Below are 24401 nucleotides of genomic sequence, written 5' to 3' on the forward strand. Positions count from 1 at the left end.
ACCTTTTTTTCGAAGAAATTGGGATGCACCTTTTGTTGGGAGGAACCCAGACCCCATTGAGCCACTCCATATGAAACCTCAACTTTGAAAGCGGGTAAAGAGTCTCTATTCCAGTGGTTTCAAAGAAAACGAAGTAGTGGTCGGGGTCTTTCCTCCTAGAAATAGTTCCAACCCACCAACCGTCATTGATCAATGCATCGACCCTATACCCTTTAAGACTAGAATATTTAGATGGCACAATGACAGGTGGTATAGGCCGGACATCTTTCGCTATGACAATCTCTTGTAAAGGTGTAGATTCATTATCTTCGTCCACAAAATCCTTGTACTCAACCAAGTAGTTCGTACCCATATTTGCGACTATGATTGCTTTCCAATATGAGCCAAGAAATCCTTCCGAATTGCAGCACACTTCCACTTCATCCCCTATTTGAAGGGTGCATTTGGAGCAAACATTCATTAATGTGTATGTTATTTTTTAGATATTCTTATTATCTCGTTTTAATTATAAAGTTATACTTGCTCAATATATACGAATAGGAGAGAGCCCCTTCTTATAGGTAGATATTATGATCAACCCAAATACCCAATTGCTCAAGGAAAAGGGTTCCCAATCCTAATATATGATGGAAGAGAAGCCCGACTTCATCAATTATAAAAAAAAGTTATTCCTAATATAATAGGGATCGAATCAAAAGGAGAAGCTTTTGGCGGTGGGTTCACTTTCCTAATTGGTACTCATGGAATTGAAATAAAAATTGACCATCTCTCATTTGCTATCGACAAGCAGAGAACAACAACAAACAATATTATCAACCAGACAACCATGAAATCATGACTTTTGACCATTAAATTAATCATAGTCTCTAATCGTGTTCTGTAAGGCTTCAGCAATTTATTATATTTAAACTAGTCTATCAAACTTTCTTGCATTGCTTCTTTTACACGCAGAACACATCCATTTATGTTGCCCCTTCTATTTTGCAGTCAAACACCAACCTATAGCTTTCCACACACTTTTTTTTTAAATTTTTTTTTAAAGAGGATCAAAGGATTTCACTCATGCGCCCATGATAACTCGAACCTACGTACATAGGTAGTAGGCGCTCTAACCACTAAGCTAAAGAACCTGCAAATTATTATTTTTGCAGATCTTAAAAAAAAAAACAAAACACCAAAAATTTCATAGAAATTGTATATTAACATATCTCCTTACAGTCAAACCCTAATTCGAGATCTAATTAAGAAGTAATTCACACGATCAACCTATTTCTATATCAAACTGATATACGTAACGTAAAGAAATTTCATTATTTTAACATGGAAATACAATACCAACCAAAGAATCAAAGATCATGAAGAAAGCAAGGTCTTGGCCCTTGTTTAGGGGTGAGATTTTTCAACCACGTGATATGCACGTTTCACCTAAGAAGAAAGAAAAAAAAATAACGAAAATGCCATGGACTGAAGGAGATGAGAAGGAACAAGATAGTAGTAGTAGGGAATTAGGAATATCCCCAAATGTTGCTTATTGGGTTAATTTATTTTTAGGGTTGAGTGAATCAAAACACAGAAATTGAATTCCCATATCCCTTGTTCTGATATAACGCTCACAAACCACATTTCACCATACACGCAAACAACACAAAGCATTGATTTTTGTAACTCGGCGTTTTCCTCAGCTCCTCCTCTGAAAAGTCATCATCTTGGGCTTAGCCTTGAAGAACCAAACGCTACCCTTTATCTCTCTCTAGGAATTTGAGCACAAAGCCCAAATCTTTGTGTTCTTCACCCGTTGCTGTCTTTTCAGGTACATCCACTCTCTCTCTCTCTTTCTGTGAGGCAATTACAGTTGTTCACACTTGTGTTTATGGCCGTAGTTTGCGTTGTTTGTCTGAAATTGGTGTTTATCATCGAGTTTATCAGATACCCAGTTGGCCTTTTGTTCAATTCGAGATGGGTTTATGATTTTGTGAAATGGGTTTATGTTGAATGTGGAGAATTGTTCTTGGTTTACATGACTGGATGGTTGTTGAGCTGTTTGCTGGGACTTTGTTGAGTGTCAAATTTCTGTGCTGGTATAGATGAATGGCTTTGATTGGTTATACTTTTGGGTTGAGACTAAATATTCATATGCTTTGTTACCTAAGTAGTAATGTAGGTAAATGAAACCAAGTGCATAGATGGTGGAGTACGATGTTGTTTGATGAATTACCTGTTTTCTTTTTTGGTCTTGAATTTTATCTTTAAGGCATGAATTATGGAATCGTGATAGATAACCGGTATGTATTAGTTTGTTAGTTAGCCAGTTGCTGCTGAACCAGTTATGCAATTTGTATTTTCGCCTGAAAACAAATGGTTATGCTAACCTGAGAGTGGTGTCTGCGTGAGAGTTGAGATGCTACATGAGTTTGTCTGTCTGGTGTGTTTAAGTACTTGTAATCTTGTACTTGGAGATGTCTTGTTCAGGTTTACTGACAACAGCAAAGTTTCAATTGAACCTAAAAGGCATAGCAGAGTGTTGTTTCATTGTTTACCACATCATTTATATAACGCTATTATATTTCAAAGTTCAAAAGTTCAAAGATTTAGTTTTTTGTTTGTTTGCAGGTATTTCTGCCTAGAGAAGAGAATTGGGTGGTTTACGTCTAACATAAGCTGGTAAGTAAAATAGTAAGACGCTCATGTGGCTATGTGTCCTTTAGTATATCAGTATGAGAACAAATCTCAGTGGCTCTGACATGGGCATTTTCTCCTTTCCTCTCACTGAATTCACTAGAACTATTTTGATCCCTTTTATTTGTCTAGGGCAGTTGGGTTGGGTTTGATGTTTCTCACCTCATTTTAGTTGCTTTGCCCTTACTGAATATTTGTTTCTTTTGAGTGGGTAATTATTGTCAATAAAAGACCAAATGTTGTTATGTATTTGAAAACAATGGAGATCTTAATAGTTTATGGTCTTTGTGTTGGAAGTTAAGGAGTGTGTTAGCTCTGAAAGATAAAAGTCTTTGGTACAGCTTACCATCTTCAAGAGCAATGGTGGATGCCTTTTACATATATCTTGTATTTCTGAATGACTTTTCGTTCTGAAAGTTTTTGTTTATTCAGGACAAATTTAGCCAATCTTGCAACTTTAGTTTGTGCCTAAGATATCATATTGCTTATTGAAAATAAGGGTCATTTCATCTTTAGAGTTTGCTAGGGTGGTGATTGTCTTTGGTAACTGAACTTGCACACAAGGGCAATCCAATACACTTGATGATGTGATTTGTCTTGTTTGAAATTTTGTTAAGAATTCTTCTGTGGAGTTTGTTTTAGTGAACTGTATGATTTTAGGACATAAAAATAAGAATACAATTTGTCCTTTTTGAGCATTGGTGTCTGTAAAACTATGTCAAGAATTCTTGATGGGTGATTATCATGCTTGAATTTTGTTAAGAATTCGTCTGTGGAGTTTGTTTAAGTGAGATTTATGATTTCAGGACTTAAAACTAAGAATACAAATTGTCCTTTTAAGCATTGGTGTTCTGTATAATTTTTAAACTGAAAATGATGAACATAGCTCAAACATTGGGTGAAAACTTAAACTGCTGAAAACAAAAGGTAGGATTCTCTGGGTTTCAATCCTCAGGATTATTTGGTTGGAAAAAAAAATGGATCAATATTCAGGAACCACTCCTGTAAAAATGCTGACTGGAATTTGGGGTCAAAGCTTAAACTATCAAATTGAAGTGATTTGAGTAAGCAGTTAGTCCATCCTAGTTGATGGGTTACCTTTGGACATCTTGGCATTCCTTGGGCCGAGTCATAAGATGAGAAACAGATGTTAAAACATGTCACTTTATTAAATATTTGCATACACTTCGAAACTTTAATTTTGAGTTAAAGGAATCAATGTATTCTCTTCTAAGAGTCAAAGGAATCAATGTATTCTCTTCAAAGTGTAACCTTGTATTTTGATGCTTCAGATTGCTTGTGCCAGTGCTGTACCCAAGTAGCAACAATAACTGTGACGTATCATCTGAAACAGATGCACTGTGATTATTATGTCTGAACTGATTGAAGGTCTTCCTGACGCCGTTGCCCTTAGGTGCCTTGCTTGGGTTCCCTTCCATCTCCATCCTAAGTTGGAGCTTGTTTCCCGTTCCTGGAAAGCTGCAATTCATAGCCCTGAACTGTTTAGAGCTCGACAGGAGCTTGGGTCATGTGAAGATTTATTATGTGTGTCTGCTTTTGATCCAGAGAATTTATGGCAGCTGTATGACCCTCTTCGAGACCTTTGGATTACACTCCCTGTTCTCCCTTCTAGAATTAAAATCCTTTCTAATTTCGGTGCTGTCTCCACTGCTGGAAAGCTGTTTGTGCTTGGTGGTGGTAGTGGTGCTGTCGACCCACAGACCGGTGACCAAGATGGGAGTTTTGCAACCAATGAGGTGTGGTCATATGACCCTGTAATTAGGCAATGGAACTCACGTGCATCTATGCTTGTGCCTCGTGCAATGTTTGCATGCTGTGTTTTAGATGGAAAAATTGTTGTTGCTGGCGGTTTTACCAGCTGTCGAAAGTCAATTTCTCAAGCCGAAATGTATGACCCTGACAAGGATGTGTGGATTCCAATACCTGATCTCCATCGTACTCATAATTCGGCATGCTCAGGAATAGTGATCAGAGGAAAGGTGCACGTCTTGCACAAGGGTTTATCAACGGTGCAAGTCTTAGACAATGTGGTGAATGGGTGGACTGTAGAAGATTATGGTTGGCAACAGGGTCCAATGACGGTTGTTAAGGGTGCACTTTATGTGATGAGCAACGGACTCATCTGCAAGCAAGACAGGGAAGTGAGGAAGGTTCTGGTTTCAGCATCTGAGATTGGTCGCAGAATTGGGTTTGCAATGACTGGACTTGGGGATGAAATTTATGTGATTGGTGGGGTGATTATCCCTGATCAGTGGAACTTGGAGATCAAGCCAATGTCTGATGTTGATGTTCTGACAATTGGGGGTGAAAGACCTACTTGGCGCCAGGCAGCTGCAATGACACGGTGCCGTGGAACTATTCTTGGTTGTACACAGTTGAGAATTTAGGTATCCTTGTTATCTGGTGGTTAATTTTAGTTCGCATCCTAACGCTTTTCATTCCTACTACTAGGAATTAGCCTTTCCTGGCTCCCTTTCCTCTTTGTTTTTTCCTTTTTCCTTTGTAATCCATACTCTCCGCGATGTTTCATGTTATGATTAGCGGCTCGAGTTCGCTTGGAACTCCTATATACCCAGGTAACAGTAAAAGGTTCAGGCACCATTCGGAAGAGGCAAAAATTTAGGGGTACAAGAATTATATGAACTATTTGTCATGGATGAAGCACTTCTGTTCTATTTTGCTTTTTGTTTTAGCGTTAATGAACGAAGATTCTTCTATGTCACAGTTTTTCTTTTACATTGGTTTCGTTAATGTTGATTTCAGTGAGGAAACCTATCTAATCTACCACTTCGCCGGTTAATCTTGGTATGTAAATTTGATTAGGGAATCAAACACGAGAAGGTGAAGATAGAAAGTATATACGAATGGTGGGAGCCTCTCGCAACTATTCACCTCCCTCGACTTCGTTTCTCCCCACTCACGTCTCCACATCTGATCTCACCCCAGTCCCTCCCTCGTCTGCCCTCTCTTCTTTTTTCTCCTTTACCTCCCCTCCAAGGCGATATGGCCATTGTAGCCATGACAGCGAGATTGGCCGCTGCACTCACTATTCATGATGGCAGTGCATGGATTTAGCCATAGGTGATAATCCCTCGCCCGCCTTGTTCTTTCCTACTAGCTCGCCAATGAAGAAGACTTTCAGGGAAAGTATACTTCTTCAAAAAAGAGGAAAGCAGCGAAGGGTTTGGCGTGCCCTCACAACAATGGTAACCTCATACATTGTTGGGAGATTGGGACTCCTTGGATTCATGATTTAATTGTTGAATTTTCTTGTAATTGAAGTTGTAGCTAGGGGACAGTTTCTTTTGGAGCTGGCGCGCTGCTCTTACCTTTTTTTTTTTTTTTTTTTGGGAGCTGCTATTACCTAAATCAGTTTATGAATAAAGCTATTTCGAATAATAATAATAATAAAAAACAAATAACAAAGCCATCAATCAAATTGAATTAAGCGTCATATCTTTGGTACATAATAGGGGTTGTGTATTGGGACATCGTAAAAATTCATTATTCATCATCCATCTTGCGCCTCTTTTTGGAAGGCTTCTTCTGAGAAATCCACTTCCCGTTGCGCCAGTCTAGATGAAACCTCAACTGCGAAATCGGGTAAGCAATCTCTTCCCCGGTGGTTTCAAAGAAAACATAGTACTTATCAGACCCTTCCCTCCCAGAAATCTTTCCGACCCACCAACCGTCCCTGTCAAACGCATCAACCTTGTTATTATCGGAAAACCGAGAAGCCGCAATTCTAGGTGGCAGAGGCCGGACCTGGTTCGCCATGATAGTCTCTCTCAGAAGTGTAGATTCATCATGTTCCTCCACTAGATCTTTGTACTCAACCACGTAGTTTGTACCCATATTTGCAACTATGGTTGCTCGCCAAAATGAGCCAAGAAACCCTTCCATATTGCTAGACACTTCCACTTGATCTCCTCTTTGGAAAGAACGTTTTGAGTGAAAAGCCATTTCTAGCCAAGGATTGGTGAAGAAGAGTTATTACTGAAAACTATATTTTCCTTTGTGTTGCTCTGGCTGCACCTCTGGGCTCTGGAGACGCCTATACCTCTATACCTCCATTTTATAGGTAAACGGGTCTCAAGTCCTTGAGGAAACAGGAATTCTACACCAACCCCAAATCCACCTATCGCCCAAAAGCACTTTTGAGGTCAACGTTCTTTTTTAATTTTTACTCTTATTTGAGTACGACTACTTTTCACGAGAATATATGTTTTTATGACTAGTATTAAAAGATAAAAGATCAGTGGGCAAGTTTGGCATGGCTAGCTGTTTTATGGCACATAGTTTAAAAAACCTAGTGAAAAAATAAAATAAAAATAAAAATATTTTTCTATAGGCGGCATTGACCTAAAATTTAGAATACGCATATTTACCTCTCAGAAGGAAAAAAAAAAAAAAAAAATCATATTTCATAGTTTGGCACTTACACCAAAGATCAACTCGGAAGTCACTATGTTGAATTTGTATTTTCACATTAATGACTAAGTAACTACACCATTAAAATGAAGAAAAACAATTATCACGACACTACATTTTGGGTCACTCACCACTCCCCACAATGACTCGTCACTCTCACCTGCCTCCTCTCCTTTTAGGTCTGATTGAGTCCCTCAAGTGATCGGAAAAACTAAAAATTTTACAGGTGGGTTGCGACATCAAGTCCCCGTCCTTCTTCCAAAGCATGAGGTCGTTTCCGTTCTCTAGTTTTACAGCCTCACAAAAGGTAGGGCTTACAGCCTCAATCTGCCAAGAACTAGAAGAAAGCTGTCCTTTTTTCCTTCGATGGCTAGTAACAATATCTAAAGGATTCACCATTACTCTGTTGCATCTTCTAGATCATCATGTCCCAATTAATTGTTGCCACTTGCCACACCCTCAGATAATTAAGACTGATATGAGAGATTTTGGGAAATTTGAATGTAGAGAAGGTTATCTTATCGTCCAGCCCTTCTTCAACATTTAATTACAGAGTCATGCTTCAAAAGATCACTTGTGTGTAATTTTCTAATATTTTATGTAGTTGACAATGCATAGTTAAATATCATTTTTGTTTTTTTTTTTTTTTCGCTAAATCTTTAACCTCCGCATACTGAACTGAAATTACAAAATCTAATATTTTCGATCCATTAGATGTCTCAGAAAATAGGACAAAGCTAATTTGCATCTGGCAAGACATAAGCAATCCTTGGGAAATATTGAACACGCAGGGAAGAAGCATTCTACTTATTTTCTTCCTTCTCAGCCTCAGCGGCCTTCCTTCCATGACGGACATTGACCCACTCAGTAGAGAAACCACTAAATTAATTGTAACACATATGCCCTCAATCTTTTCCTTCAAGTAGCCAAGGTCAATAACCAAATTTTCTGTAGCAAACACACCTCTAGTTTATTGTTTATTGTCTCTGTAACGATGCTCATGAACTAGAATGAGGCTCTCTTGTTCTCCGTCAGATGAGTCCTCTCCATTCGACGAGTCATCATCATCGCATGAAGCATCAGTATCAGCTATAAACGAGTCAGTCCTCAAAAACATATTGTTCCTTACTTTTATGTTCCTCATTCCCATCTCTATGTCACTCCTTCAATAAGAGAAACAAGCCAAGCTCACAGAATAAGAGAAAAAATAAAGGTAGATAATAACTTGCAAGCATTTAGAAATACAACTTACAGAATGACTGATGAACTTCTTGCTGGCACTGCCTTCTTCCAATTTTCCAGAGCTCACCTTTCTTGGCTATTCTTCCGATCAATAGTCCAATTCATTGTTGGTCTGGCGATCTTCATCAGCTCTGTCACCCCGGAGTCAGGTCAAAACAGCCTAACATGTTTGTCTAATACCAGCAGCTCCAACAACTTGCCACAATAATGATCCTCCATTGTGATTTCCATTCATTCTTCAGTACATCTCTCAGAACCTCCTTAGCATCATTCTAAAGTAGGATTTTACAATAACCACAATGAGAAATTAAGTAAAAGAGGATGAACTTGTTTTTAAATGAAACGGATAGATTAAGTAATACCTCTGTATCTGATAAAAAAAGAAAAGAAAAAAGTAATACCTCTGTGTACATTCCAAGCATCAAGTGCATAAGGGTATGTGAAATTAGGTCTTCATACTCCGCCATGTCAATATTTCCCTCCTTATCAATTAATGGCCATTGCAGAGGTGGAAGGTCGGCATCAGCATCTGCAGACCATTCCAAGTATGGATGGAACTCCTTGCTTATTATCTTGTGACTTTTGTCATCCTTGAAAGCTTCTTTTTTGGTAGAGGAATCCTTCGAGGAGAATCTGTAAACAAACATGCTTTCAAATGGATTAACACAGGTCAATGACAAAAGTGTTTTCATTTTTTTTTTATAAGTCAATAGCAGAACCTGAAAGCATGTATACAGACCTGAACTTTAAATCATCAGTAGCACTTGAGTTGGCAGAAGTCTTGTCTCCATCACCAGAGCTATTTCATGAGAAAACATAAAGAAAAAAAGCATCAACTTTATCACAACTAGCAAACAACAATTGGACAAATTTTCTTATCTAGAATGCAAGCAATACCTGATTTGATACAGGTCGATGTGAAAAACCCTTTTAAGGAAATCTGGAAAGGGCTCGGGCTGAGTATACCAAATTGTTTCTTTTTCGAAATTACCAGTTTGTTGATTGAGCCTGATACCCTTAAACTCCAGTTGGTAAGTTCCATTCCATTTGTGTTCTTCACTTAGGACCCAAAGCTTGGTATACAAGAAGGCAAGGTCAGTGACCAAATTTCTGTCCAAAGCAAACAGACCTCTACTTTCCTGTTCATTGTCTTTGTAACGATGCTCATGAACAAGGATGAGGCTCTCTTGTTCTCCGTCAGATGAGTCCTCTCCATCCGATGAGTCATCATCATCGCATGAAGCATCATTATCAGCTATAAACTCGCCAAAGTCCTCAAAAACATATTTTATCTTCCTCGCTTCCATCTTTATGTCGCTTCTGCAATAAGAGAAACAAGCTAAGCTCGCTCACATAATAAGAGAAAAAATAAAGGTAGATAATATTAAGTGAAAAGTTACAACACTAATACTGCCATTATTCATTATGGTATGATAGATAATTGTGATGATGAAATGTATTGTGGCATGGTTCAAATAAGAGATGGTGTGAGTTATGAGATCAGAAATCAGGACAGGGCTATACTGCCTTGTTCGTGTATTAGCTTCCAAAGAGTTCCAAAACTCTAGAGTTTTAAAAATCAAGCCTTCTTTGATATCCAACAGGAGACAGAATGTGTACAAAACCAACCTAGATATGTATCAAACTCAGTTCCCTAATTCTTCTAACATTACCAAAAGATTGCCAAATTCTGTTTATGCAATTTATGGCCAGAGGTAATACCCTTCATCAACATACCTTAAGAGGGTTTATACTCTCCAAACCAGCTTTGACCGGATTAACCCTTGTCACGAACGAACTGCATTGCCTGAAAGGAAAAGAAAAGATAATCGATTAATAAAGACGTTGATGCAAAGTAGCAAACAAGTACGAAATGAAGTAAATGAAGAAAAAGGCAGCCAAGCGCCCAAGGCCATCCCTACTGCAGAGTGAATGGTGAAGAGAGATGCAACCCACGCAGCCCTTCAGGGCAAGCCATATTGTTGTGCAGCCTCCTCATCCAGACATTTACACAAAGACCAAGACACATACAGGCATGTAATTGCAATTAGAACTCACTAGTATCGGATCGAAACCCTCAGTTTTCTTAACCACAGCTAGAAGAAATTATGTTAAAAAAAAAAAAAAATCCAATGAAGAAGTTTTTGTCGCCTAGAAGATGGGAGCGGAGGTTCAGTAGATCAATTAAGACTAGGTGTATCCCGTAATTAGACTGGTCCATGAATACAAAATGGAGCATGAACCAACAACATTTCAGTCCAGAGTTGTATTTATCAACTGGTTTCTTCCCCTAACTTATTGGCTCAGGATCACTACCACACAATCCTGAAACAGTGATACTTATAAATACACACGAGTTAGAAAAATGTTCCCAAATTATTATATCTTAATGAAACTGAGCTAATCTATTAAATCAACAAAAACTAAGCTAAAGCATTCTTCCCAACTAAGGAAAATACAGAATAGGAAATTATCGAAACAGCCGGCTTTATCATCCTTTCGTTTCCTACAGTTTCTTAGTAGCCAAACAAAATATCCTCGTCAATACATAGTGCTGAATCATTTATCATTTTCACACCCTGGCCTCAACAAAAGAAAAAAGCGCAAACAGACCAAAATTCTAACCAAAGCTCTTGTGGTACCAATTTCCTGAATCTATATATGTTTCTTGAACGAGAAATCAATAATAGTAAAATGAAAATGCTCAATAAATAAAAAAAATAAAAAATTCTAGGAAAATTGGCAGGCATGCACGAATTCAATCTGAGCTTCCTTAATTTTCCGGTAAGCAGTATCTCAAAAAAAAATTCCGGTAAGCAAAAAAAGAAAAAGTGTAAAAGTAAAATGGGAAATGGAATTGTCTACTCATTTCATTCATAACCCCTTTATATAGGGATAAGATTACAACGGAAATATCAATTACATTTATGATACTAAATGCTGATTGAGCTGTGATTTGTAATTGCTTGATTCTCTCTTCGTCTGTTTCTTTGACGAAGGCACACAATATGTTTTTCCTTTAACACTCCCCCTTGTGCCAAGTCAAAGACGAAATGGTGCATGAGTTGTTGCCTCACTAAAAACCTTGCCAAGTAACAATAAAAACCCTGTGGGACAAAAATAAAACTTGGTCGAAGGAAAAGAGCACAACGCACCTTCTACATTTGAGAATGACATGTGTGTGTTAGACTCCCCCTGACGTCTACACCTCCCCCTGATACTTACATTAATCTAGGGAGCTTGGAAAGTCTTCGCATTCCTATGCTTTTCACATGTTTCTCATGACAGGACCCGCCCCGAATTTCACCCTGAAACCCGAGGTGGCCCTGTGGGGCCCACCTTAGGGATAACTCTACCAAAAATTCGGCAGAGTCACCTCTAAAATGGACTACCCGAAAACCTGTAAAACACACAAAACTCAAATATACTAATCCCAAAGGTTATGCAGAGCAATACTACTATACACAGGGATATAACAGAGGAGTAAAGGATCAAGTGATCCTACACTGCGGAAGTAGTGACAACTATGCCTCAAATGTCATGTACGCCCGACCTCCACTAATTCGCCTGCAAACTGGGCATTAGAAACCGAAAGGCACAGGGGAAAGTAGACGAAAAACGTTAGCGTGAGTGGACAAAATAAACAACTCAAAGGAAAAAGGATTTCATACTTTCCCACATTTATTCTCTTTAATAACCGATGCATGCAACAATTAAAAAAAATACATTTAGCTTTAAATCCAAGAATTTCAAAACGATAAATTGACTAGCCTCGCTAGTCACCACATTTGAAAACTATATCGTAAAACCGAAATCTCATTTCTCAAGAAAATAAGACCAGCCCCGCTGGATACAGTGAAAATCGGACTAGCCCCGCTAGTCAAGCAACAATAAAATATGGGGAAGAAGTTTCACCATACGAAAGAAGGGAGCCTCCCAGGCTCGGGTCGGAGTGTCCCACACTCTGGAGCATCCCATGCTCTGCTCTTACTCGCCCACAAACACATAGTAAGTAGGGAGGAGTTCTAATAGGCTAGCTAGCAATAAATATATATATAACGACCCAGGTATGGTGGGTAAAAACTAATAAAATCCCATAAATCTTTAAGGCTTCCCCATGTCCCACGAATAAAGAAAACACGGGTACGATTCCCAACCGTACCCGGAAATTCTCGTAAAGTCGTATAAATTAACAGCGTGTCCCACACGCTAAATAAATAAATAGGTTGTCAATGAGGCATTCCCAATGCCAAAACCAATGATCAAATAAATAAACACGAAAATAATTCCATCGAAATCCCATTTCGAAAATCTTTCCAAAAATCTCAAATCCACGAATAGGAATATAATATAAATAGCATAATTCCGGAAATCACCTCGGAAATAATTCGTCAAAAATCAACATCAATTATAAATTCGAATCCGAGCATAACAACTTAATAACCGAAACTCACAATCGGTATAAATCATAATTATTCATGAGAATCATTATTTAAAAGCAAATCCATGAGATCATTCGCAATCAACTTTATATGCTCGGAAAATAATATGTTAATAAAATAGAACATGCTTTAATAAATAAATGCATGCATCACTTATTTAAAACAAACGTCCACTCACAGTACTATTGGCAACCACGCAAACGAGTTCCTTCATCTAACCGTAGCTCGCGACATTGCCCTGTACACAATTATATTTCCGTAAACGGCAATCCGATAAAATAATTACGAACTTAAACGAAATCCAAAAATCCCTATCTCCAATACTTCTCAAATTCAACCCAAATCTCGTCCACAATTCTAATTCCTCAATTTACATATTCCATAATGAAAACGAGGGAAATCCGACGGCCGGATTTCCCATAATTCCACCACAAAACTCCAAACTTCGAAAATTCACAAACAATTCCAAACTCCTCCAAAATTCACCAAACTTCATATATAAGCTCTATGATAATTATAGAATTTAACTAGCTAAAAATTGAAATTTATAAACTACCCTAGCCGCCGCTACCGCCGCCCACAGTGGCGGCGCCGCCGCCACCATCTCCGATGGCCACCAAAATTTGGCAGTAGCACCTTCTCAACACACTGATTCAACTTCTCAACTACAACATTCCCAAATAACAATTAAAAATGGCCGAAATCGATTCAATGAACAAAAACCCAGAAATCCTCAAGAACCCTAGAATTTCAATTCGTCGATTCGGCATCTACACAACAAATCGTGATACAAGGCCATAGGGGAAATGATCAGTGATGAAAACCGAACCTTCGACGGCGATATGGGGACCGGAGGTGGCCGGAATCGCCGAAAATCGGCAAAAGCTTCAAACTGCAGCCGGAGGAGTTTTTCCTTCGATCCGTGGTTTTCCGGCCAAATCGTGGAAAACCAAGGTTGCTAGGGTGCTCGGAGGGAGGAGGCGCTCCTCTGGTGACCGGTGGCACGCCGGTTGGTGGCCGGAATCGCCGGAAATCGGAGGGAGAGGGAAAATGGTGGAACCGGAGAAGAGAGAGGTCGGGGGAGAGGAGAGAGAAAGAGCTGGGGTGGGTTTCCGGAAATGGAAACCTACCCGGGGTAAATTTCTATTTTAATCAAAAATTACCATGAACAGTAACTTCACATTTTTGGCCATAACTCTCGCATACGAAGTCCGATTTTTACATACCACATATGCACGCGCTCGGTTTAATGTCCTCTACAACTTCCATGAAGAACATTTTCTCAAATTTTGACCCGAACAAAAAGTCAACTTTTAGGGCCACTAAAAGTACTAAACCGAAAGTAAAAGTGAAAGTAAAGGTCGTTTACCGTCCCAATGACTAGTAAACCGGTGAATTTAGGTTCGGGATGTTACATCTCAAATGTGTCCTTAGGCAATGATTTGGTGAACAAATCTGCCACATTCTCCTTAGACCTTACTTGATTCATTTGAATCTTGAGGAGAGTCTGTTGTTGCTGATTGTAGGACAACTTTGGCGATATGTGTTTTGTGTTATCACCCTTAATATAACCTAGCTTCATCTGTTCGATGTCAGCTGCATTGTGTTCGTAAATGCAAGTAGGCTCTTCAGTGGTAGAACTCAAACCACTAGTCCCTCGAATATGTGCAATGATAGTTCTTAACCATACACACTCAAGAACCGCTTCATGTAGAACAATGATCTCTGAGTGGTTCGAGGAGGTAGCCACAAAGGTTTGCTTGGTTGATCTCCAAGATATCGCTGTGTTCCCATTGGTAAATACATAACCAGTTTGGGAACGATATGTGGGTCAGATACGTATCCAGCATCAGCAAAACCGACCAAAACGTCATTTGGCGTTTTAGTGTAGTGAGTGGCGTTTTCGCCATCAACATTTCCTTTAGGGATTGCAGTTCCATCTGCGGTCCCTCTTGTCTCTCTGCAGGGAAAGAACAGTCCTAAGCCAATGGTTCCTTTTAGGTATCGAAAATGTTCTTGATACCATTCCAGTGACACTGCGTTGGCGCTGAGCTAAATCTAGCTAACAAGTTCATTGAGAATGCAATGTCTGGTCGAGTAAATTGGACTAAGTACAATAATGCGCCTATTGCACTTAGATAGGGAATTTCAGCTCCCAATACTTGTTCGTCATCTTCCTTTGGACGAAATGGATCTTTCCTTGCATCCAAACTTCGACCGATCATGGGAGTGCTAGTAGGATGTGCTTTGTCCATGTTATATCACCTGACTTTTGGACATATGCAGACTGGTGGATTAACATTCCACAAACTCGGTGTTCTAGTTCACGACCTAGATAGAATCGAGTTTTCCCAAGATCCTTCATCTCAAATTCGGATTTCAAGTAGCTCGCGGTTTCTCTTATTTCATCAAGAGTACCAGTTATGACATATACTACTACAATTTGCAAATCCGGAACTTGTTTTCTTTATGAATACGCAGGGGCATAATTCATCGTTCTTATATCCCTTCCCAATCAAGTAGTCACTTAGACGGGTATACCACATCCGTCTGGATTGTTTCAATCCATAAAGTGAGCGTTTCAACTTAATTGCAAACGCACTCTGTGGTTTAGAGTCACTTGACTTGGGTAATGTAAGGCCATCAGGCACTTTCTTATATATATCTGAATCTAGATCCCCATAGAGATATGCAGTAACCACATCTATGAGCTGCATTTCCAGTCCTTTGGAAACTACTGAGCTAACTAAGTAGCGGAACGTTATAACGTCTATTTTGGGAGAGAATGTCTCCTCGTAGTCAATTCCAGGGCGTTGTGAGAAACCTTGCGCCACAAGGCGAGCCTTGTACCTTAGGACTTCATTCTTCTCATTACGCTTTCTGACAAAGACTCATTTATGTCCTACAGGCTTTACACTTGGTGGGGTTAGCACTACCAGACCAAATACCTGTCTCTTTGTCAGAGAATCTAATTCTACCTGGATTGATTCATTCCATTTAGGTCAATCTGCTCTTTGTTGACATTTTTCAACAGAGCGTGGTTCGATATCATCGTGCTCTATGATTCCTTGAGCAACAGTATATATCATCAATGTGTATGGAAGATCTTTCTATCAACTCATGCGTACTCTCGTAATCCTTTGAGATTTCTTTGTTCTCTGGAATCATTTCAAACATCGGAGCGTCCTCCAGTATTGATTCATGGACATAACTATAATCAGAGACAATCTCATGAGAGGGATTCTATACATTGATGATTGGTTTGTGCCTTACTCACCCTCTTCTTCCTTGGGTGAGTGTCAATCGAACCAAGTGACCTCCCCCTCTTCCTTGGGGAGCCACGGCCTCAACCACACCTCCACTAAGTGCGGTTGTAATGCCTCTATCTGCGGCATCGTACCCCTTGTTGGGGACTTCTAACCTTGCAGGCACATTTGCAGCTGGTATATGTGATCTCGTCACTTTTACGATATCAGTAAATGCATCAGGCATCGAATCTGCTACATTCTGAAGATCGATTATTCTTTTCACTTCACTTTCACTTTATGAAGTGCGGGGATCAAGATGAGACAGAGTGGGGACAAACCACGACAATTCCTGTCGTTCCCTTGGAAAATCCTTTTTCCTATCTCCCCCTAACGACGGGAAGACTGTCTCATCAAAGTGATAATCCGCAAATTTAGCGGTAGAGAGATCGCCTGTCAAGGTTTCCAAATAGCATATAATTGTTGGGGATTCGTATCCAACATAAATACTTAATCGTCTCTGAGGACCCATTTTGGTGCGCTGTGGGGGCGCAATAGGCACATATACTGCTCAACCAAATATGCGTGAGTGTGAAGTGTCAGGCTCATATCCAGTTACCAACTGGTACGCAGAAAATGGTTGGCTAGCTGTGGGTCTTAAACGAATAAGTAAAGCTGCGTGCAATATTGCATAACCCCATGCAAATATAGGCAGGTTGGTGCGCATAACCAATGCCCTAGTCACCATCTGTAGCCTTTTGATGGTGGCTTCTGCGAGACCATTTTGTGTATGCACATGGGGTACAGGATTCTCTACATCGATCCAAATAGATATGCAATAATCATCAAATGCTTTTGATGTAAACTCTCCAGCATTATCAAGCCTTATAGACTTGATAGGGTGATCAGGGTGGTGAGCCCTTAAACGTATAATCTGTGCTAGGAGTATTGCAGCATTTCTTGTGGACAATAAAACGACATGTGACAAGATTGTCGAAGCATCCACCAGAACCATAAAGTACTTGAATGGTCCGCATTTTGGATGGATAGATCCACAGACATCTCTTTGTATCCTTTGTAAGAATGGAATGTTTTGTTTTGTATCTTTAGCATAGGAAGGTCTCGATCCTGTTTTTGCTAATGAGCAGGCTTTGCAAAACGAGTGATGTGCTTTTGAAATAGTCAATGAGGCATAATGGGAGGGAGGTAGAGCTTCTGGTACTTCAGAAAGCAATGACTGCATTTGAGCAATCCTAGAACCGACACCTTGCAGTGTGGCAGATTTTTCTCCTATTTTTCACTCGAAAGAAGGGATGTCCGTGTGAGTTCTTGAAAAATACGGATCATCATGTCACGACCTCGGTGCCATAGGCGGTCATGCAAAAGCCTGTATGAGTCAGGGTCCCACATTTCGTTGTTGGTGACAATATAAGATTCAATGATCCAAATCATAGTGAGGTACAGTCCACTAGATTGACTCATAAGTTTCTCTAAAATGCGTTTCCTTCCACATTCATTAGAGTTAATATCAAGGTATTCAGTTCCATTCTCACGGTGTGTTGTTACATGATAACCGTTGGCACAAATATCTTTGAAACTTAACAAGGTTCGATTAGCTCTTGGTGCATATAGAGTGTCTATGACTTGAAATGTTGTGCCATTAGGCAGCAAAAATTTGGCAGTTCCTCGCCCTTTTATTAGTTGTGATAATCCAATCATCGTAGTCACAGAGGAATTTTAGGCTTATTAGTTCAATGAATAATTGCCTATTTCTTAATATTGTGTGGGTAGTCCCACTATCAATTAAGCACTCAAGTTCTCCTCCATTCATTCCTACAAATAAATGGGAGGTATTTAGAAAATATAACTCATATTCTTTAGAGTATTTCTTATTTGCGTAGGATGGTATTCTTTTCATTCTAATAAATTTTTTTTCTAGATGTATTGCTTTACATCTTTATAGTGCTATGTCGAACCATGTAAATATGTGTAGTAAATAAATTTGAATAAATTCAGTGCTTCAGAATAAAATTCAAAATTTATTAATAAGCCAACGATAATCAAATCAAGGTCTTGTTCAGAAATCTTATTCATCAATCCATGATTGAAAATAAACTTTAAGACCAAACAATAGTCTAATTAAAAATGAGGCATTATGCCTTCACAACTGTCTTTGGAAAATAAAATGAATAAAGCAGATCAGTCAAGATTGAGAGCATCCATTGACTTAGCAAGTTCCTCTTTGCCATTGGAGTCTGCAACTGTAAGGTTGACGTCTAGGTCATGACCTCCTTCTTCCATATAGTGAGCCACTTGTTCTTTAGACTCTCTATACCTCTTGTAATTGGCTGCTACTCTGTTGTTTGCTTGGCAGTTCTTGTACCAATGCCCAATAAATCCACACCTATAGCATGGTTCATTGTCAACTCTTTCCTTTGGCATCTTGTTTCCATGATCCCTGTGTCCCTTTCCACGTGGTGCATTGTTGCCACGTGGGTAGGGATCAGCACGTCTAAACCCCCTTACATTGGAGTTATTTCCACCTTTCATTTTTCCATAATTAGCCTCGGGAATTTTCTTTGTCCCAGTGGGCCTGGCATTGTTATTCAAGAGAATCTTATTTTGTCTCTCAGCCACTTGCAGTAGGCTTATCAACTTATTGAAGGTTGTGATTCTTTTGTTGTCATAATCCAACTGATACTGGTTCGCTAGTATAAAAGCTGAATTAGGAAAGGTGGTAAGATTCTTGTAGATCATATCATCTTCTGTGATTTCCCTTCCACAGAAATTGAGACGTGCCTTTAGGCGCAACATGTCCTTGTTGAAGTCATTGACCTTTTTATAGTCAAGCAAGCGGATTCCATTCCACTGAACAGCCAGTCCTGGGAGCAAAGTATCGTGAATGTTCCCAAAACGTCCTTTAAGGGCATCCCACAATGCTTTGGGTGTCTTCAACTGAAGGTACTCCCAGCGAAGGCTGGGATCAATATGTCGCCTCAGAAAAATTAAGGCATCTGCTTTCACCTTATTAGATAGTTCATCATCTTTGGGATCAGTAATGGTGGCGGTGTAGTCTTTTGCCACAAAGGCAGTTTCCATATCGGAAACCCAACGATGGTACTCAAGTCCTTCTGAGTCCAAGATGTCAAACTCAGGTCGAGTTGGATTAGCCATCTACATAAAACAAGAGAGAAGATATAAATTACGCAGTCATAAAGACATCCACGTAAATTATTTTCCAAATATATGAATTAGATTTCAAGACCAAGATTCGTAATGGTCACATTTTTTTTCCGATGCTATGTGAAAATACTTTATCACAGTAAGTGTGTGTATAATGCGCATGAATTTTCATTATCATGGCAAAATGGAATTTTATATGTCGTATTACAAAAATAACTATAATACATTTAATAATAAATAAGACATAGCATATATAAAAATAAACTACATGACATGCTCAAATTGCACAAATATATAACAAAATATATGCTACACATAATAATAGCAATAATATATCATGCGTAAAATAAAATGTAAACAATAGCATAATATAAAGGCATGCTTAGGAATAATTATATAAGAGTAAATAAAATTCACAAAACATGCTCACAATTGCATAATAAAAACATAAGCAATAAAATATAAAGCATGCTTAAACATAATTATAAATCATGCCTAAATATAATGATATAAAACATAAATAATAAGGCATGCTTAAAATGATCAAATTTATCTAATTAAACATGCTTAATAACAAAATAAAAGCATAAACAATAAAGTATAAAGCATGCTAAAAAAAATATAAAATTCACATGCTTGGTTAAAATCATAAAAGAAAATAAAGAAAACATACTTGATTTCGAGAAAATAAAACGATCCTAGCACACGCGAGTGTTGATGCAGGCGTGCGTAGCGATGTTTTTGGACTTGAGGTTTCTCCCTTTCTCTTTTCAGCAGTGGGCCCGGAGGCCCTTTTTTTTTTCTTTTCTTTTATTGTTTTTGTTTCTGGGCCGGTGGCCTGTTTCTATATATATTTTTTCTTTTCCTCTTTTTTTTTTTTTTTTTTTTTTTGTGTGGGCCGCAGAGGCCTGTTTTTATTTTTGGGCCGGGTCTTTACTTTGGCCCTGGTCAAGTCCTTTTTTTTTTCTTTCTTTTTCTTTCCTGTCTTCTTCTTTCTCTGCTTCTCCTTCAGGGGCTGGGCCGTGCTGCTCCGGCGTGGTGTCCGGCTGATCGATCTAGAAGTGCTGCCGGGCGCTGGTGTCCATCGGATCGATCTGGAAAAACAGCCGAGCGCTAGTGGGCTGTGCAGACGATGCTGGTCTGCAGATGGGTGGACGCGAACGCAGGGGCGCTGGGTGCGGGGCTGTAGGCAGCGAGGCTAGGCTGAAGCTGATGGAGGCCGTGACTGGGGTTTGGCTGCCGGTCTGTGGAGCGGTGTCGCTGGGCTGCTGCTGCAATTCTGGTGCAGCTGCAAATCAGAGGCGCTGCTGGGAGGAGAGGGCGGTGCTGCAGGTGAGCGACTGGGAGGACGGCGCCGGATTGTGCCGGAATTTGGTCTCAGTCGGAGCTGGGCTCGGAATCGTAGCCGGGTCGGGCCTTGGATGAGTTGGGTGCCCTTAGCAATTCGATAGAGATGGAGGCTGGACCGGGCGGGGCCGATCTGGTGGTCGGGGAAGGAGTGCAGCTCTGGGCAAGGCTGAGGCTGGCCGGTTGAGGGTAATCTGCTGCCGGATCGAGATGGGCTAGGCTGGTGCTTGGCCGGAGAAGAAAAGAATTTTTTTTTTTTTTTGGGTTGCGGCAGAAAGAAAAGGAAGAGATATTTTTTCTCTTCTAGGGTTTTTTCTATTGGCTATTTGCTCTGAGCGTGCTGATAACGTGTAAAAGTAAAATGGGAAATGGAATTGTCTACTCATTTCATTCATAACCCCTTTATATAGGGATAAGATTACAACGGAAATATCAATTACATTTATGATACTAAATGCTGATTGAGCTGTGATTTGTAATTGCTTGATTCTCTCTTCGTCTGTTTCTTTGACGAAGGCACACAATATGTTTTTCCTTTAACAAAAAGAAAAATCTCAGATTTATCATTACAAGAGTGATAAAAAAAGAAATACCTGGCATCACCGATTTCATTAAAATCTTCATTGTAAAAGGATGGGTCTATTCCCAGGGCTGAGTTCAGACATCTTTACGGAAGAAGAAGAAGATGATGGACAAGAAAGAGGCGACACTGGGATTTGGTTAATAGGGTTTTGATAGTGAGGGGAGAGAAAGAGAGAGAAGGGGGCTGATATCAATGTCAGAAAAAATCAAAGTTAAAATCTGATTGCAGAAACTTTTTGAACAATAATTTTGACCAAAGTAGACTAGTGTACGCTAACAACTACTTAGGGCTGGGACAGTTCGGGTTTGATGATTTCTAAAGTCTGAAACCGAGCAAAACCCGAACCGACATGGATCGATTCGGTTTCACGATTTTTTGGTTCCATTTGTGCTTGAATCTGATCTAACTCTATTTGAATCCCAACATCTATAAGACTGAAATAATTGGTACGAAGAATTGAAGAAGAAGTGAAGAAGGAGGAGGAAGAGAGAAGAAAAAGAAGGGTCGAGGCGAAGAAGTGAAGGAGGAGGAGGAGAGAAGAAAAACTGAAAAAGAATGGAGGAGGAGAAAAACTGAGGGTCGCGGCGAAGAAGTGAAGGAGGAGGAGGAGGAGAGAAGAAAAACTGAGAAAGAATGGAGGAGGAGAGAAGAAAGAGAATATAGAAAGAGAAGGGGAGAGGTGGGTGGCCGACACTCCAGAGAGAGAGAGGATGAGTTTATAATTTAATAAAAGAAGAAAGATGCAAGTGTGGCAGATAAACCAAAAAATGGAGGGAGAGGATGAGTTTTATAATTTAATCAAAGAAGAAAGAGGCATGTGCAGAGAGAAAAAAAGAAGAAGATGTATATGTGGATGGGTGGGCCCGTGGGCACATCAAGCTAACAGTTAACATTAAACAAAGTAAAATTATACATTATTGTAAAACCATCTCGGTTCGGGTAAAGACATAAATTAATTATGGGAACTGAAACCGAACCGGCTGCTAGCATAGAGAACTGAACCGGAGCAAAATAGCTAAATTTATGATAGAAAACCGAACCAATCAATTAGGATCGGTTCGAACCGGTTTCTTGGTTTTTTCGGGTCTAAAGTCTCAGCCCTACTAACAAGTAACAACTGCCATCCAAAGATCAGTGTGTGTGTTTGAATCTCCCAACTGAATCACCGAAGAGTCCATTTGTTTTGGGCTTTAGCTGTTTTTCTTTTTTCGGCACAGTATCGCTGCAATAAACTGTTACCAGTTGTATTGGCACAAGAAAATTAGGCTAGGCCTAGGCGTCCCTGGTCAGAAGTTGTTGATTGAATCCTCTATATCTGCCGCATAGTGCAAGTACATATTCCACAAGAAATATAAAATTACATATAGTAGAATTGTAGACACCAAGTATTAGGGGTCATCATGGGCCGGGCTAGGGCGGCCCTACCCTAGATTTTAGGGCATATGGTAGGGCCGGGCCGGGCCAAAGTTAACAAAATTTAGGGTCGGGTAGGGTAGGACCGAGACTTAAATATGCTAACTCTTACTCGCCCGAAAAGCCCGTGTCACTAGGGCCAAAAGGGACGGGTCGGGCCAGCCTTCCAAATAGGGCTAAATAGGGCCGAAATGGGCCTTAATTTGTTTAACAAAAAAAAAGAAATACATTATTCTTTTTTCCTTAAAATGTGGCTCCATGGTCATATAGGCAATATAAGACTCATTGTTTTTTGTTGATCATATTTAATATATATATATATATATATATAGATTAACTTATAAGTTATAACATTTATAAATATTAGTTAATGAGGTTATATTTAATTAACTATCTCTCTAAATCTCTAAATTAATTTTTATTTAAGAAAGGAAACAAGAATTAAAGAAAATAAAGCTTAAGAAATCAATTACCAAAAAAGAGATAAGTTGTATGCTATAAAAAAAAAAAATTTATTTTTAAAATAGAAAAAATAGAAAATATTAGGGCTTAAACGGGCGGACCTAGAGGGTCGGGCCGGGCTTGGCCCTAACGGGCTCAAACGGGTAGGGTCGAAGGGTCGGGCCGGGTTTCAATTGCATGGCCCTTAGCCTACCCTATTTGAGAAAGGGTCGGGCCGGCCTGCCCTAATGCAAGGGCCGGGTAGGGCTTCAGCCCTATGGGCCGGGCGGGCTTTGGGCAGGCTTAGGGCCGAAGAGTCAAATGATGACTCCTTACCAGGTATTAGTCAGAATCATAACAGTACATAAATCCATTACATTTGTCGGAGGGTACATCTACAAAAGCCAACTCGTTACCCATCTCTAGTGTATATGATACGTTGAAGATAATTGTCTATAGAATCATCATTTTTCTATAATGTATGCAGAATTTTGGAACAGTAGGATATTTGTTCCCCAAATTTAACAAAGCCACCCTTGAATTTCTGCTGCCAACCAAAAAGGACAATATGCTTGAGTAGATGATGCTTAGCACTGCCGTATCGTTTATGTTCCATTCCTTAAAATCCCTAGTAACTTCAACAGTTATGCCATCGTCAGTAATCAAGAATCGAAGCAGAGAGGGACACGTATCATCAATGTATCCCATTAAATCCAGACTTTGAAGCAAATTTTCCATTTGAAAGGACCATGGAATATAATTATTGTGATCAGGTATCTCTATTCTTGATGAATATAAGGATGAGCTGCAAACCACGACGGGCCCAAGATGAAAAATTCAAGGACTGGCTTTCAAGAATTGCAATACTCTTTAGTCACTTGAAGATGAAAACACTTCAATGAGAATGCTTCATTACATTAAAAAAAAAAAAAACAAAAATTTGCGTCATTACCAATAGCAACTGTGTTGCGCTTATACCTAACAAGAAAATAACAACCTTCAGTTTTCATATGGCATTGGACTTCAAAAAACAGGAGTGGAGTGACCCTTCGTGGGATCGATTGTGGTCCAGTAAATTTTAAGAACCAAATGAGAGGTGATCACCGTTCATGTGATTCTGACTAGCCATGATGAGATGGGATTTAAGCTTATCTGGAGGGGTGACCCTTTGTGGGATATAAGTTTTTTTTAGAATGCGGGATTTAAGCTTCAGGATTATGAGAATGGGATTAAACACCAAAATCTAACATTGAATCATCAAAAGAATCTACCTTCGATTGAGAATGATACGCCAGAATAATCACCACCGCCCCTTATCATGATAAGCTAGGGAAATAGGAATTGTATGCTTCAGTCGAACTATGTCACAATGTGCAG

The 24401-nt window shown here is 39.4% G+C and overlaps 3 protein-coding genes and 1 long non-coding RNA gene across 5 annotated transcripts; 1 reads left to right on the forward strand and 3 right to left on the reverse strand.

The window, feature by feature from the left end:
* Positions 1 to 1508: 1508 nt before the first annotated feature.
* On the forward strand, positions 1509 to 5433 carry LOC112172822 (F-box/kelch-repeat protein SKIP30). 2 transcript variants are annotated; one of them, XM_024310310.2, is made up of 3 exons: positions 1510 to 1810; positions 2611 to 2661; positions 3969 to 5433. In XM_024310310.2, the coding sequence occupies exon 3, from the start codon at positions 4047 to 4049 to the stop codon at positions 5082 to 5084; it is 1038 nt and encodes a 345-aa protein (XP_024166078.1). In that variant the 5' UTR covers positions 1510 to 1810; positions 2611 to 2661; positions 3969 to 4046; the 3' UTR covers positions 5085 to 5433. The 2 variants fall into 2 exon arrangements, with proteins under 2 accessions (XP_024166079.1, XP_024166078.1); XM_024310311.2 differs by lacking the exon at positions 2611 to 2661 and having other exon boundaries at positions 1509 to 1810.
* Positions 5434 to 6116: 683 nt separating this feature from the next.
* LOC112174523 (protein AGENET DOMAIN (AGD)-CONTAINING P1) lies at positions 6117 to 6741 on the reverse strand. Its single transcript, XM_024312305.2, has one exon. It carries the CDS (start codon positions 6658 to 6660, stop codon positions 6202 to 6204), a length of 459 nt encoding a protein of 152 aa, XP_024168073.1. The 5' UTR covers positions 6661 to 6741; the 3' UTR covers positions 6117 to 6201.
* Positions 6742 to 7977: 1236 nt separating this feature from the next.
* On the reverse strand, positions 7978 to 9677 carry LOC112171559. The gene is made up of 5 exons (XM_024308720.1): positions 9268 to 9677; positions 9110 to 9169; positions 8772 to 9003; positions 8381 to 8642; positions 7978 to 8291 (listed from the first exon to the last, which is right to left on the reverse strand). Exons 1-4 carry the CDS (start codon positions 9675 to 9677, stop codon positions 8544 to 8546), a joined length of 801 nt encoding a protein of 266 aa, XP_024164488.1. The 3' UTR covers positions 7978 to 8291; positions 8381 to 8543.
* Positions 9678 to 10178: 501 nt separating this feature from the next.
* LOC112169118 lies at positions 10179 to 21270 on the reverse strand. Its single transcript, XR_002924568.2, has 2 exons — positions 21181 to 21270; positions 10179 to 10695 (listed from the first exon to the last, which is right to left on the reverse strand). It is a non-coding gene; the product is annotated as an uncharacterized LOC112169118 (long non-coding RNA).
* Positions 21271 to 24401: the final 3131 nt, after the last annotated feature.

Source organism: Rosa chinensis, chromosome 6 (genome assembly GCF_002994745.2).
Source record: "Rosa chinensis cultivar Old Blush chromosome 6, RchiOBHm-V2, whole genome shotgun sequence".
Classification (NCBI taxonomy): Eukaryota; Viridiplantae; Streptophyta; class Magnoliopsida; order Rosales; family Rosaceae; genus Rosa; species Rosa chinensis.

Excerpts from the sequence above, each read along its gene's own strand:
- LOC112172822 (XM_024310311.2), top strand. The coding sequence starts at position 4,047 with ATGTCTGAACTGATTGAAGGTCTTCCTGACGCCGTTGCCCTTAGGTGC.
- LOC112174523 (XM_024312305.2), bottom strand. The coding sequence starts at position 6,660 with ATGGCTTTTCACTCAAAACGTTCTTTCCAAAGAGGAGATCAAGTGGAA.
- LOC112171559 (XM_024308720.1), bottom strand. The coding sequence starts at position 9,677 with ATGGAAGCGAGGAAGATAAAATATGTTTTTGAGGACTTTGGCGAGTTT. Across the intron at positions 9,170-9,267 it reads ATCGACCTGTATCAAATCAG|CTCTGGTGATGGAGACAAGA; the intron begins GTATTGCTTGCA and ends CTCATGAAATAG. Across the intron at positions 8,643-8,771 it reads TGCTTGGAATGTACACAGAG|AATGATGCTAAGGAGGTTCT; the intron begins GTATTACTTTTT and ends ATCCTACTTTAG.